At 46.3% G+C, this 15261-nt stretch overlaps 1 protein-coding gene across 1 annotated transcript in view; it reads left to right on the top strand.

Annotated features, from left to right (window-relative positions):
• The first annotated feature begins 369 nt into the window (after positions 1 to 369).
• CMTM6 (CKLF like MARVEL transmembrane domain containing 6) overlaps positions 370 to 15261 on the top strand; it is a 66606-nt gene continuing 51714 nt past the window's right edge. Inside the window, exon 1 of the mRNA XM_069730028.1 lies at positions 370 to 885. Coding sequence (XP_069586129.1) covers positions 760 to 885 — 126 coding nt within the window. The 5' untranslated portion in view covers positions 370 to 759. The remainder of the gene's footprint in view (positions 886 to 15261) is intronic.

Below are 15261 nucleotides of genomic sequence, written 5' to 3'. Positions count from 1 at the left end.
CCACGGTCAGCCGTCACAGGGAGACAGTGACTTCCCCACGGTCAGCCGTCACAGGGAGACTGTGATTCCCCACGGTCAGCCGTCACAGGGAGACTGTGAATCCCCACGGTCAGCCGTCACAGGGAGACTGTGACTTCCCCACGGTCGGCCGTCACAGGGAGACTGTGATTCCCCACGGTCAGCCGTCACAGGGAGACAGTGACTTCCCCACGGTCAGCCGTCACAGGGAGACAGTGACTTCCCCACGGTCAGCCGTCACAGGGAGACAGTGACTTCCCCACGGTCAGCCGTCACAGGGAGACAGTGACTTCCCCACGGTCAGCCGTCACAGGGAGACAGTGACTTCCCCACGGTCGGCCGTCACAGGGAGACAGTGACTTCCCCACGGTCGGCCGTCACAGGGAGACAGTGACTTCCCCACGGTCGGCCGTCACAGGGAGACAGTGATTCCCCACGGTCAGCCGTCACAGGGAGACAGTGACTTCCCCACGGTCAGCCGTCACAGGGAGACAGTGAATCCCCACGGTCGGCCGTCACAGGGAGACTGTGATTCCCCACGGTCAGCCTTGCAGCCTCCTGACATGACGCCATCAGCAGGGGGAGCCGCCGCCGCCGTGTGACGAGAACAACAATGGTTTCTTGCTTTCACTTTCTGTTCGCCGCCGGAGTCCATTTTCTAGGAGTCGCTTGACTAGAAGGAAGTGCAGAGAAGCCGAGAAGTCGCCCTCGTCTCTACACACGGACAAACACTGCTCGGTCATGGCGGATAACCCGGGCCCGGCGTACAATCCCACTGTAGAGCCGCTGACTGCCGCCAAACCCGCCTCCAAGCTGTGCGGCTCCGCGCTGGACCGGAGACATCTGATACTGAAGATCGCACAACTGGTGAGTGGAGAGCGGAGCGCCATGTCTGCTGCCGGGGGCACAGCCAGGAAGCGGCGGCCGCGGACTGACCCGGGGGATCGTGTACTGCACACCCGAGCGCGGGAGGTCTCAGGAGCCGCACAATGTGTCCTGGGGCCGCCCGCCCCATAGTACGAGTGTGTGCACAGCGCCCGAACCACACGCATCTCTAGGGAACGATCCCCACTGTGAGGTTTTGATGCGTCTTTCAGTTCCAGCAGATTGGCTGGGATGACAGAAGGCTGAGTGTAATCTGAGGTGCGGGGCGAGTTTCACATCCACAAAATGTCAGTTTTTCTCGTGGGTTCTCTGAGATTTATGGGCAGATCTCTCCCATAGACGTGTATTAGGCTGGTTTCACATTTGCGTTTTTTTTTGCGTTTTTGCGCAAAAAAAAGCATGCATTTTTTTCCCTATACTAAACATTAAAAACACATGTGTTTTTTCCATGCGTTTTGATGCGTTTTTACGACGCATGCGTTTTTTCTCTGCATGCGTTGTGTTGCAGAAATGCAACGTAGTAATTTCTAGGGGCGTTTTTTTGCGGCAAAAAACGTATTGATGTCTATGTAAACGCATGCGTTTTTAAGCACATGCGTTTGCATGCGTTTTTATAGAAAAACACAATACACACTGATAAGCCACCCCCCAACCCTAACCCTAAGGAATCCTAACCCTAAGGGTTAGGGTTAGGATCCCTAGGGTTAGGATCCCTAGGGTTAGGATCCCTAGGGTTAGGATCCCTAGGGTTAGGATCCCTAGGGTTAGGATCCCTAGGGTTAGGATCCCTAGGGTTAGGATCCCTAGGGTTAGGATCCCTAGGGTTAGAGTTTGGGTTTGGGTTAGGGTTAGGGTTAGGGTTAGAGTTTGGGTTAGGATCCCTAGGGCTAGGGTTAGGATCCCTAGGGTTAGAGTTTGGGTTTGGGTTAGGGTTAGGGTTAGAGTTTGGGTTAGGATCCCTAGGGCTAGGGTTAGGGTTTGTGTTAGGGTTAGAGTTTGGACTTTGGGTTAGGGTTTGTGTTAGGGTTAGAGTTTGGGTTAGGATCCCTAGGGTTACTAGGTATCCTAACCCTAGGTATTGCTGTTTATAGTGGGTTTTCTAGTTGATTTTGATGATTGGCAGATGTCACACACTTCTCATCATGCGTTTCAAAAACGCAAACGCAGGAAAAAACGCATGTGACTGTTGCTAGTTCTGTCAGAGCCAGATACCAAGAGGTATCAAACACAGAGCAGCTTTATAACAGGACGGAACAACTAGAGACAAAACTAGTCATTCAAATCGTCTTAGATCAAGACGAAAATGCCCCAAAATGCTGATTATTATGTGAGGTCTCTCCAGAGCCCAAAACATCGCGGAGAGAAGGGGATAAATGATGATTGGACTGTGTGTCCTGTGGCCCCTGCGGAAAAAAGCCAGCGCTAAACACCTCAAAGAAGACACTATAGGAAAACCTGCGCGAACGTCCTCCTGGAGCGTCGTCTTCACACCCGGTGCGGGTACGGCGGGGTCAGTGTCAGTGTTCATGCTGTAGCCCCCGACCGAGCCAAGTGTGTGAAGACGAGAAAAACTACAACTTGGCCTCAGATCAAACCGATCCACTCCGTTAGGCTATGTTCACACTTTGCGTTTTCCTGCAATTTTTTTTTTTATATAAGCAAAACCTGCTGTTTTAGCTGTGAAGAAGCTGCTTATAATAGACCGTTTTTTTTTTTTTGCTGTTTTTATTTTCTCTTACGTGTGCTGATAGTTTTTTTTTTTTGGGGGGGAGGGGCAACTAAAACTGTGATGCAACTTCCTTAAGGTTTTTGCACCAAAAACGCAGCAAAACCTGATTCCTATTTTTTTGCTGCATTTTTGCACTTGCCCATTACGTTCTATGGGTGAAAAACGCTGAGAGAAGTGACATGCTGCAGTTTTCCAATTCAGCCAGAAAAATAAAAAAAACAGTGCGTGTCCATGAGATTTCTGAAATCCCATCGCCTTTCCTGGTTCCGTAAAACGCAGCTTAAAGATTGCTTTAAAAAAAGCAGCAAATAACCGCATTGTGTGAACATAGCCGTCCGTGCATCAGCTGAGATCGTGGTCTTTCCTGGTTCTTCTCGCACCCCTAGGACGTAGCGCTGGCCTCTCACTCCAGGCTCTGGACTTTCCTGGTTCTTCTCGCACCCCTAGGACGTAGCGCTGGCCTCTCACTCCAGGCTCTGGACTTTCCTGGTTCTTCTCGCACCCCTAGGATGTAGCGCTGGCCTCTCACTCCAGGCTCTGGACTTTCCTGGTTCTTCTCGCACCCCTAGGACGTAGCGCTGGCCTCTCACTCCAGGCTCTGGACTTTCCTGGTTCTTCTCGCACCCCTAGGATGTAGCGCTGGCCTCTCACTCCAGGCTCTGGACTTTCCTGGTTCTTCTCGCACCCCTAGGACGTAGCGCTGGCCTCTCACTCCAGGCTCTGGACTTTCCTGGTTCTTCTCGCACCCCTAGGACGTAGCGCTGGCCTCTCACTCCAGGCTCCTCGCCTCCGGAGTAACGTTGGTGATTTCCTGCTGCTCGGTGGCTTCCAGGAAGCGCTCGCTCTTTGTTCTGAGAAGGCAGCTGATCTGTGACTGCAGGACCAGAAACCCGGCAACTCCCCAAACTACAGAGACGCAGCTTCTCGATTACACCCCGAGGCTGCCGCTATAACCTGAGCTCCGGAGCGATGTCTGCCTGCGGAGGGTCGTCCTCTGGTTATTCTGTATTGCCACCATTATCGCAGGATTCCACAACAGTCGGGATTCCACAGTGCAAATCCGAGAGGTGCCAGCACTCACGGGGGGTGTACTATTGTATCTTTATTATATCCACAGCTGTATACTACACAGATGGCAGCGACGGGCATCCAGCTGCCCTGGCAAACCATCGGCAGTCATGCGGGGCATTGGAACAGACCCACTCCCAAATTTGCACCAGCTCTATGCCGATGTCCAGCATTTGAACGGTTAAAGTGGCACAGAGTAGTCCTGTTGCCATATTATGCTGCGGTCACGCCGGGCGGCACATTCTACCTACAGATCCGCTTCTATCAGAAATTATACATTGTGAAAATTAGCGCAAATTTGCTTTTGTCGTGAGAGCTGCGAATCGTATGGCGTAGTTGGCCGCGGGCACTTGGGACTGGTGGAGCCGGTGCTACCATTAAATTGTTGTGGAAGGGGTTAAAAAAAACAGGCAGAGGTGCAATGATGTCACAGGGAACGTACCAGGACTTTGCGGCCCTCAGGAGTTTCCCATGTGGGAATGGTGTAAATGTTTGCATGTGCAGGGAAAATCTGAGGGACTGTCCCTACTCTGCGTCTGGACTAAGAAGTGATGATATTTTTCAAAAGGTTTTATAGAAATTTCAACAAGATGATTTTTCTTTCAGGACAAGTAAGACAGGGAGATGGTTCTGAGTAAGCCTTCAGCAGTAACGGGCGGAGTGTAACGGGCCGCCAGGCTCTGATTCGTGCCGCCCCCGGAGCATGAGTCCAGTCACAGGGTCTCTTTAACAGGTTCAGGACCAGGCCATTTTCTCCTGGTTATTGAGATTTTTCACTTTTTTTATTTTTTGGCAACCCTGAGATCTAGCTTTTGTCATGTTTAGGGTTCACTCACTGTGGCATATAGCACGGCCGAGTGCTCTCAGCCCAATGTTATACTATGGGGCAGTGCAGAGCCGCCATTATTTTCTCATGAAGATTCGGCAAGAGAAAATTAATCTCAGCATGCTGCGAGTGGCTCCGATATTGGGACAAGTCTATAGGTGCATGTAAAACATTGGACTGCACTCGGATGTCATCTGAGTACAGTCTTAATATACGCTCACAGAGACTATGGAGAAATTCTGTCTTCTCCTCGCCTGTGCTGCAATTCTATCATACAGGAAAATCAGATGACACTAAAGGTACCTTCACACTAAACGACGCTGCAACGATCCGGATCGCTGCAGCGTCGCTGTTTGGTCGCTGGAGAGCTGTCACACAGACAGCTCTCCAGCGACCAACGATGCCGGTAACCAGGGTAAACATCGGGTTACTAAGCGCAGGGCCGCGCTTAGTAACCCGATGTTTACCCTGGTTACCATCCTAAAAGTAAAAAAAAACCAAACGCTTCATACTTCATCCCTCTCCTAGTGTATCCTCACCCACCCCCTGCAGACTGTGAGCCCTTGCGGGCAGGGTCCTCCCTCCTTATGTACTCGTGTGCCTTGTTATCTGCTCATGTTTAATGTATTTGTCTATATTTGCCCCGTATTCACATGTAAAGCGCCATGGAATAAATGGCGCTATAAAAATGTATAATAATAATAATAATAATAATAAAATACTTACCTTCCGCTGTCTGTCCCCGGCGCTGTGCTTCTCTGTACTGGCTGTGAGCACAGCGGCCGGAAAGCAGAGCGGTGACGTCACTGCTGTGCTCACAGTGAGTGCAGGAAAGCAGAGCGCCGGGGACAGACAGCAGAAGGTAAGTATGTAGTTTTTGTTTTTATTTTACTTTTAGGATGGTAACCAGGGTAAACATCGGGTTACTAAGCGCGGCCCTGCGCTTAGTAACCCGATGTTTACCCTGGTTACTAGTGAAGACATCGCTGAATCGGTGTCACACACGCCGATTCAGCGATGTCAGCGGGAGAGCCAGCGACGAAATAAAGTTCTGGCCTTCTAGCCCCGACCAACGATGGCACAGCAGGATCCTGATCGCTGCTGCCTGTCAAACTGAACGATATCGCTAGCCAGGACGCTGCAACGTCACGGATCGCTAGCGATATCCTTTAGTGTGAAGGTACCTTTAGATGACACTGGGTTCACAGTCTGACAGAGTATGAGCCAAATATCATTAGCACAATTGGCCCGATACGCCAGTGTGAGCGAGCCCTTATATTTATATCATGTGTCTGTTTTTCCTTTTTTGTGTCTTTCAAGACCACAAAGTGGCTCTAAAATACTTTTTTTCATATAGTTTTCCCCCTTTTCATTAAAATAATTTTTCTATACTAGAGATTTAAAGGGTTCGGACTGGCGCATATTTTCTTTTTACAATTGTATTTTTTTCTGATTTCTTGTTTCACTGATTGCGCTTATGAGGTTATAACACACTACTTAAGTACTACTAGTTTTCTAAATTGTTGACTATAGCAAAGGCTAGAAATGTAGTGCCAATGTAGGCCTGTCCTGTAGGGATGATCCGGGGCTTCCTACACTCTGGGATCTTGTGATCCTCAAGGATAAAAGGAGGAGTCGCTGTTTCACCTTCCTAAACTGTATACAGAGCAGTCATTCCGCACTGTGTATACAGCGAGCAGGGAGACGGTATCAAACCATCTCTGCCTTCTGTTGGGAGTCCACCTGTGTCTGACTGCCAGCACCCCACACGGGAAGTTCCGTAGCTCGAAAAAAATGTAGGTCAATCAAGTTCAACCTTTCACGACCAAGTGGACATAATGTATCTCTAGATTATTTACAGCCCACAAGGCAATTTGTCATGAGAAAATCATCCTGTTATTAATTGCTGATACAGTGTCTGCCATTACTCCTTCTTGCAGTAGGGTATTCCACAGACTGCTCTAACTGTAGAGAACCCTTTCCTGTATAGATGCCACAATCGCCTATCCTCCATCTGTAATGAGTGCCCCCAGGTCATCTGTAACGTCTATGGAAGAAATATTTAGACCTCCTCGCAGAGCCATATGTGGCCCACCCCATTGTTTAATACATTGGGCGGTCAGTAAGTTTATAGAGATCTGGATAGAAATTCTGTCCCGGTGATGTAGCAGGCGCGATTGATCAGTTACTCCTTATTCACCTGTTCACTGTCCAGCCATGAAGCAGCGTGTCTCTTAGGGCCGGTTGTAATTGATGACTTGTTTCCGTGTTCTACGGACTGACGCCGAGTTATGAGAAGTGTAATCTGTGTGTCACCAGTGTACATTGGTTAACAATTACCTCACAATTTCAGTAACCCGCGCCAGTAAAATGTCTAACAATGATTGACTTCTGGTAAACCATGAAAACCAGAAAATGCTGTAAAATAAGCTTGTGGTGTAAGACAGGGGTCCCCAACTCCAGTCCTCAAGGCCCACCAACAGGTCATGTTTTCAGGATTTCCTTTGCATTGCACAGGTGATGCAATTATTACCTGGGCAAGACTAAGGAAATCCTGAAAACATGACATGTTGGTGGGCCTTGAGGACTGGAGTTGGGGACCCCTGGTGTAAGAGAATGATGGGATGTCCCAGGGTCCGGTAATATGGCTTTTTTTTTTTTTGCTAAACAAGCTGAAAATACTAATATTTGTTTTTTATAATACAAAATAATTTCTCATACATACTGTACATCAGAATTGTCCCTTCGGAGCTGTGTGACCCTGACTTACTTTTTAAAAACTAGGGCAACATGGTGACTTTAGCTAAGACATGTTGTACTTAGTGATGAGCGAATATACTCGTTACTCGAGATTTCCTGAGCACGCTCGGGTGACCTCCGAGTATTTTTTAGTGCTCGGAGATTTAGTTTTCGTCACCTCAGCTGGATGATTTACATCTGTTAGCCAGCATAAGTACATGTGGGGATTCCCTAGCAACCAGGCAACCCCCACATGTACTTATGCTGGCTAACAGATGTAAATCATTCAGCTGCGGCGATGAAAACTAAATCTCCGAGCACTAAAAAATACTCGGAGGACACCCGAGCGTGCTCGAGAAATCTCGAGTAACGAGTATACTCGCTCATCACTAGTTGTGCTGCCATTGCAGCATATTGCAAATGAATGGGATTGTTTTGTGACCAGCGAGGAGCTGCGCCAAGAAAGTCACACAAAATCTGAATCAAAACTGGTATGTAGCCCTGGCCGGAGAGGTGCCCATCGGATCTCCTTCTGACTGTCTTGTACACAAGCATGCTTGGATTGGCTGGGCATTCATGTGATAATGGGGAGGGGGAAGCACGTTGCCACCAGACATTTATTGAAAACAATCCAAGCCTCGAAATTCAGCAAGCGTCATCTTTTGTCTGATATTATGGCTCACATCACTGAGAAGTGAGAGCCCCCCATACACATTACATGGGCATATTACAATGGTTGGGTTTTGCCAACATTAACCTAATGTGTGTGGGGGCTTTACGGCTGCACCAAGACCTTTTGTAGCGCTACTGATCGATTTCTAACAAATTATTAGACGGAATTTACTAAGTAGCATCAACCCTCCTAAGCCGTCTATTTGGACACGCAGGTCACAGAAGGTTCAATAAAAAGATACCTTGATATCTGTGATCTGATGTGTTTTTCTTATATGTAAATGAGCTGTTAAGATCTATAGGCCGGACAGAGATCTGTATGAGAATCTGCCTCCAGAGATTATTGTAAATGAAATGTGGTGTTACCAGTGTGAGACATGTAATGACTGACAGTCCGCAATCACACATCTCGGTACAGTGTGGGGCACCGGAAGAAGCTGGCGGCGAAACGTGCGTCGGGGTGAGGGGACGCTAAGCAGACCTCGGGCAGCAGAGCCACTTCAAATTTCTGATCATCAGGTACAATATGCACAGCATTTAGCACTTTATGTGAATATGTTTATCTGCTCATAGCTTGCCGGGCACTATGGGCTATATTATACCAGCCAATGTGAACACTCAATTGTAAGATAGAGGCAACATTTGCTAACAGACATTGGATCATATGACTATCATATGATTATTTTTTCTAGATGAGATGCATATTAAATGTAACTAGCAGTTAATCTGTAGATATATTTACCTACTGAGGACAACAGTATACAGTGGGTCAATCCAGAACTGCCAATAATTTGGACTTATCCTTTTATGTATATACAATGGCAGTTTCTGAATATATTATCATTAGGACCAAAGAGATTGAAAAATTCATGTGATTGTCTGTGTAATGATTATGTAAAGATCCAACTATTGATGAAATTTTCTATTATACATATTCCTTTCTATTAATTGGTGCCTTATTATAACTAATTTACTATATTGGCTTTTTAGTATACCCCTTTTTGAGTCTGATCTTAGTGTCCCCTATTGTGACATTTTTCTGCTTTTTTATTATGTTTTAAATTTAATTGAATAAAATTGTTTTGTAAGGATCTCTTCAGTGTTCGGCCCTTTACTTGGATCAAAAGGTATAATACATCTCAGTACAGTGTGAGACATGTAGTGTCTGACAGTCCACAACCAGACACATCTCAGTACAGTGTGAGACGTAATGACTGACAGTCCGCAATCAGACACATCTCAGTACAGTGTGAGATTTAATGACTGACAGTCCACAATCAGACACTTCTCAGTACAGTGTGAGATGTAATGACTGATAGTCCGCAATCAGACACTTCTCAGTACAGTGTGAGATTTAATGACTGACAGCCCGCAATCAGACACTTCTCAGTACAGTGTGAGATGTAATGACTGACAGTCCACAATCAGACACTTCTCAGTACAGTGTGAGATGTAATGACTGACAGTCCACAATCAGACACTTCTCAGTACAGTGTGAGACGTAATGACTGACAGTCCGCAATCAGACACATCTCAGTACAGTGTGAGATTTAATGACTGACAGCCCGCAATCAGACACTTCTCAGTACAGTGTGAGATGTAATGACTGACAGTCCACAATCAGACACTTCTCAGTACAGTGTGAGCTGTAATGACTGACAGTCCGCAATCAGACACTTCTCAGTACAGTGTGAGATGTAATGACTGACAGTCCACAATCAGACACTTCTCAGTGCAGTGTGAGACATGCAATGGCTGACAGTCCACAATCAGACACTTCTCAGTACAGTGTGAGATTTAATGACTGACAGCCCGCAATCAGACACTTTTCAGTACAGTGTGAGATGTAATGACTGATAGTCCGCAATCAGACACTTCTCAGTACAGTGTGAGATGTAATGACTGACAGTCCGCAATCAGACACTTCTCAGTACAGTGTGAGATGTAATGACTGACAGTCCACAATCAGACACTTCTCAGTGCAGTGTGAGACATGCAGTGGCTGACAGTCCACAATCAGACACTTCTCAGTACAGTGTGAGATTTAATGACTGACAGCCCGCAATCAGACACTTTTCAGTACAGTGTGAGATGTAATGACTGACAGTCCACAATCAGACACTTCTCAGTACAGTGTGAGATGTAATGACTGACAGTCCACAATCAGACACTTCTCAGTACAGTGTGAGATGTAATGACTGACAGTCCACAATCAGACACTTCTCAGTACAGTGTGAGATGTAATGACTGACAGTCCACAATCAGACACTTCTCAGTACAGTGTGAGATGTAATGACTGACAGTCCACAATCAGACACTTCTCAGTACAGTGTGAGATGTAATGACTGACAGTCCGCAATCAGACACTTCTCAGTACAGTGTGAGATGTAATGACTGACAGTCCACAATCAGACACTTCTCAGTACAGTGTGAGATGTAATGACTGACAGTCCACAATCAGACACTTCTCAGTACAGTGTGAGATGTAATGACTGACAGTCCGCAATCAGACACTTCTCAGTACAGTGTGAGATGTAATGACTGACAGTCCACAATCAGACACTTCTCAGTACAGTGTGAGATGTAATGACTGACAGTCCACAATCAGACACTTTTCAGTACAGTGTGAGATGTAATGACTGACAGTCCACAATCAGACACTTCTCAGTACAGTGTGAGATGTAATGACTGACAGTCCACAATCAGACACTTCTCAGTACAGTGTGAGATGTAATGACTGACAGTCCACAATCAGACACTTCTCAGTGCAGTGTGAGACATGCAGTGGCTGACAGTCCGCAATCAGACACTTCTCAGTACAGTGTGAGATGTAGTGACTGACAGTCCACAATCAGACACTTCTCAGTACAGTGTGAGATGTAATGACTGACAGTCCGCAATGAGACACTTCTCAGTACAGTGTGAGATGTAATGACTGACAGTCCACAATCAGACACTTCTCAGTACAGTGTGAGATGTAATGACTGACAGTCCACAATCAGACACTTCTCAGTGCAGTGTGAGATGTAATGACTGACAGTCCACAATCAGACACTTCTCAGTACAGTGTGAGATGTAATGACTGACAGTCCACAATCAGACACTTCTCAGTGCAGTGTGAGACATGTAGTGGCTGACAGTCCACAATCAGACACTTCTCAGTGCAGTGTGAGATGTAATGACTGACAGTCCACAATCAGACACTTCTCAGTACAGTGTGAGATGTAATGACTGACAGTCCACAATCAGACACTTCTCAGTGCAGTGTGAGACATGTAGTGGCTGACCGTCCGCAATCAGACACATCTCTGTACTGAGATGTGGAGAACAAAGTGTGCAGAATAGGTGAACACTGAGATAAAAAGAAAGATGACTGTTTTTAGTCACTTTACTGCCTAAAATATGGAATTAAAGCAATTAAAAATTAGTACCAAAAATGGTACTAATAAAAACTACAGTGAGTCGCAGAAAAAGCAGCCCTCATACAACTATTATGATCCAAAAATGAAAGCATTGTCTAAAAATATGGCAACACAAATTATTTTTTTTAATTATGGCAAAAGAAGGTTAAAACAAAAAAGATTGAAAAATGACAATTGCTGTTTTTCCCCAATGTCTCCTCATTTGGGGTTCTTCACAAGAACATTTTTTTTGCCCTCCAGTTGTGGAACTTAGTTTTATTCCAAGATCTGTTTCTGGACTCCTAGTTGAGTGGATTTGAGAAATGGCTTAAAGCAAATCATGTTTCACAATGTAAACTGCATAAGGCTGGTTTTACACTTGCTGTGTTTTTTCGGCCCAGTTTTGCGGCCTCAATGCATTTCTATGGGGCTCCAAAAATGGGCCCAAAAACTTGTAGGAGCGCCGCACGCCGTAAAGCTGTGAGGGACATATTTATGGCCGTGAAAAATGATCGAGCTTGCTCGATATATTTCACGGCTTACGGACACGGGCATAACGGAAGGTTTTTGCTGTGCACCGTGACTTCCGGTTTTGCGAACTGTCGTTTTTTTTTTCCCAAGAATTTTGCCATAGTATTGGGAATCCGAAAAACGGCGATCCACAAGTTTTTTGCGGTCCGTTATTGCAGCAGACCATGAAAATTGTGTCAATACGGCCCTCAATAACAGGCCGCAAAAAAACCCGGTAAGTGTAAAAGAAGCCTAAATGATTATATGGCTCTCTTACACCTGATGGTGCGGTTGCACGTCAATGTGGATGAATAATACTGATATTAAAATGAGTTCAGCAAAAGAGAGAGCTCATGTGTAATCAGCAGAGAGGAGAGGATAGCGTCACGCACCCGCTGTCCAGGTCAGTGCTCTCTGCAGGAGCAGCACAGATTTCCAGAGTTCACAGGTTCCCGACGCGGCATTTGATTTGCAGACTCTGTGATTTGCGGCACACAGGTGACGTTTCGTCAGCCCTGCTAATCATAAGCTGAGCCTGGAATCAGGGGGGGTAAGGAAATTTGTGCTCCTTCTGTCCATGGCTAGTGAACACTGATATGGCCGCGATTGCACAACGTGATCCACTCGTCTCTACTATTCATCCTCCACTGACCTGCAAAGCCTGACTGACCGCAGCAACTTGTACTAAGCAGTGTTAGATTTCAGTCGCAGCAGGGAGGAGGGACACTGAGGAGCTGTCAGTCAGGCTAAGGCTACGTTCACATTTGCGCCGCTCCCGGCTGCGTCGGGCGCAGCTGCGGTGATGCACGCGCCATGTGCCCCTATATTTAACATGGGGGCGCATTGACATGCGTTGCATTTGCGTTTTGCGACGCATGCGTCGCTGCAGCGCATGCATCAGGGCGCAGGGAACGCAGCATGATGCAGTTTTTCCTGCGCCCAAAACCATGCAAAAAGCGGCGCATGCGTCGCAAAACGCAGCGTTTGTGCATGCGTTCATATTTGCGTTGTGCGTTGCGTCGCCGCCGCAGCGCCGCACAACGCAAATGTGAACGTAGCCTAAGTGGGTGGAGATTGAATTTTCCTTTTTTCTTTATATATATATATATATATATATATATATATATATATATATATAAAGGATTATACCAACATTTTAATATGGTTTATCACCGTGAGTACACCAGTCTCATAAGGTATAAGGTTTATTTAATAATCTATGTAATTTTTATATTGTGGAATCTGGTGACAGATCTGCTGTGAAGGTGGCGTGAGGTGATATAAACAGATTTTTCAGAGGCAGCAGACTGGTAAAAATAAGGCAAGTCTAGAGTATATAAGGCTATGTTCATACATTGTGTTTTTGCTGCTTTTTTTCTGCAGGCAAAACCTGCTCCCTTTGCAGTAAAGAAGCTGCTTACAAAAATCTGGTTTTGCTACGTTATTATTGTCTGTTATGTATGCTGATCGTTTAGTCCCCCCAAAAAAATCATGATGCAAGTTCCTTAGGTTTTTGCACTTAGGCCTCTTTCACACTTCTGTTTTTTACAATCAGTCACAATCCGTCAAAATATTGAAAAGACGGATCCTGTGCTGATTGTAAAAAAAGGTGCAGTGGTTTTTTGACAGATCCGCCGAGGCTAAGTGCACACGTTGTGTATGCGTCTTTCCCGCGTTTTTCCGCTGCGAAAACGCATACACAACACAACCCAGGTTAAAAATAATTACAAAAATAAAAAATCGTGATATTCTCACCTTCAGGCGTCTCCCGCGGCCTTCCCGATGCTGCCGGCAGCTCTCGTTCCCAGTAATGCCTTGCGATGATGTAGCGGTCTTGCTTTAACACCTGCGGATTCCACAGCGTTTTACACCTGCTCCTCAATAGGAATCTATCGAGGAGCAGGTGTAAAACGCTGTGGAATCTGCACAAAGAATTGACATGCTGCGGAAAATAAACCGCAGCGTTTCCGCGCGGTATTTTCAGCAGCATGTGCACTGCAGATTTTGATTTCCATTGGTTTACATGATACTGTACAAGGCATGGAAAACTGCTGCGGATCCGCAGCGGCCAATCCGCAATGTGTCCATATACCCTTATTGTGTTTTTGGTGCTGCAGTTTTTTGTTTCTCGTTGATATGTTTTATATAAAGCTACTTTGCTTTTGATACTTCCTGGTATTTGGCTTTATTGATACAGTCATGTGTGGATTACATGTGAAATATGCAGCATCGAACACTCCTGATGGGCACACGGCCTACAGGGCAGGAGCACACGGTATTGGCACGCTTTCTATGGGGGAGCTTTGGCTGTCATTATGCTGGTAATGGGGAACTCTGGGCGTTACTACTGTGCGGAGGGGAAGGTGGCACAGGAGGAGGCGCACAACCATCTCACAGGCTGAATGTGGCTCTACAGCATAGAGCCTGCTTATGCCGCAATGCCCGAGGTCAGGTAGTCCCAGCCTGGCCGGCAATGAGCTGTACACTATAAGATTACAAACCCTTCTGTTCTTGAGAATAAAACGGATTTTAATAAGAGGTAAATTGCTGATTGTTATAACAAGCACTTTGGCCGAATTATGCCCTTGAGACAACCCCTTTATTTTTGTACCTAATTTGCTCCTCTACGCTTTTACTTCTTAATCTATGATCCTGTGTCAAAAATCTAAGAATCTTGTTTCGGTTTACAATCTATAATTAAATTACTGCTAAAATTATGATAGAAACTTCATTTTACATCTGTGAGAGACTCGTCCTAAATTGTCATTTTCCTGAGAAGCCGTCACGTCAGCATTCAGGCTACTAGACCTCCCATGTGATGATGTAAAATGGATTCTGTCTCTAGTAACAGGTTGGATTCTTTTGCTAAGGAAAAGGTGAGAAGTAACTGACGGTTTTAAAGGGACACTGTCACCTGAATTTGGAGGGAACAATCTTCAGCCATGGAGGCGGGGTTTTCGGGTGTTTGTTTCACCCTTTCCTTACCCGCTGGCTGCAATATTGGATTGAGGTTCATTCTCTGTCCTCCGTAGTACATGCCTGCACAAGGCAATCTTACCTTGCGCAGGCATGTACTATGGAGGATGGAGAATGAACTTCAATCCAATACTGCAGCCAGCATGCAGCCAGCGGGTAAGGAAAGGGTGAATCAAACACCCGAAAACCCCGCCCCTATGGCTGAAGATTGTTCCCTCCAAATTCAGGTGACAGTGTCCCTTTAAGTCCCCTCATACGTATTAGACTGGTGTCTGTAGGGCCCCCAGTATCCGTGGGATTGGCGGCCAATGGTCTAATGTGTCTACGGCCTCCGGATTCCTGATGAGAAGTATCCGGCATGTTGGGTTTTCTATGAGCCGATCCCTTTGTTCTGGAGCCGCTGTTCTTTCATTCATTCCTGTGTATGAGGGTGTCGG

This window comes from Ranitomeya imitator, chromosome 6 (assembly GCF_032444005.1).
Source record: "Ranitomeya imitator isolate aRanImi1 chromosome 6, aRanImi1.pri, whole genome shotgun sequence".
NCBI classification, from domain to species: Eukaryota; Metazoa; Chordata; class Amphibia; order Anura; family Dendrobatidae; genus Ranitomeya; species Ranitomeya imitator.
This window is presented reverse-complemented; position numbering and strand designations above follow the sequence as displayed.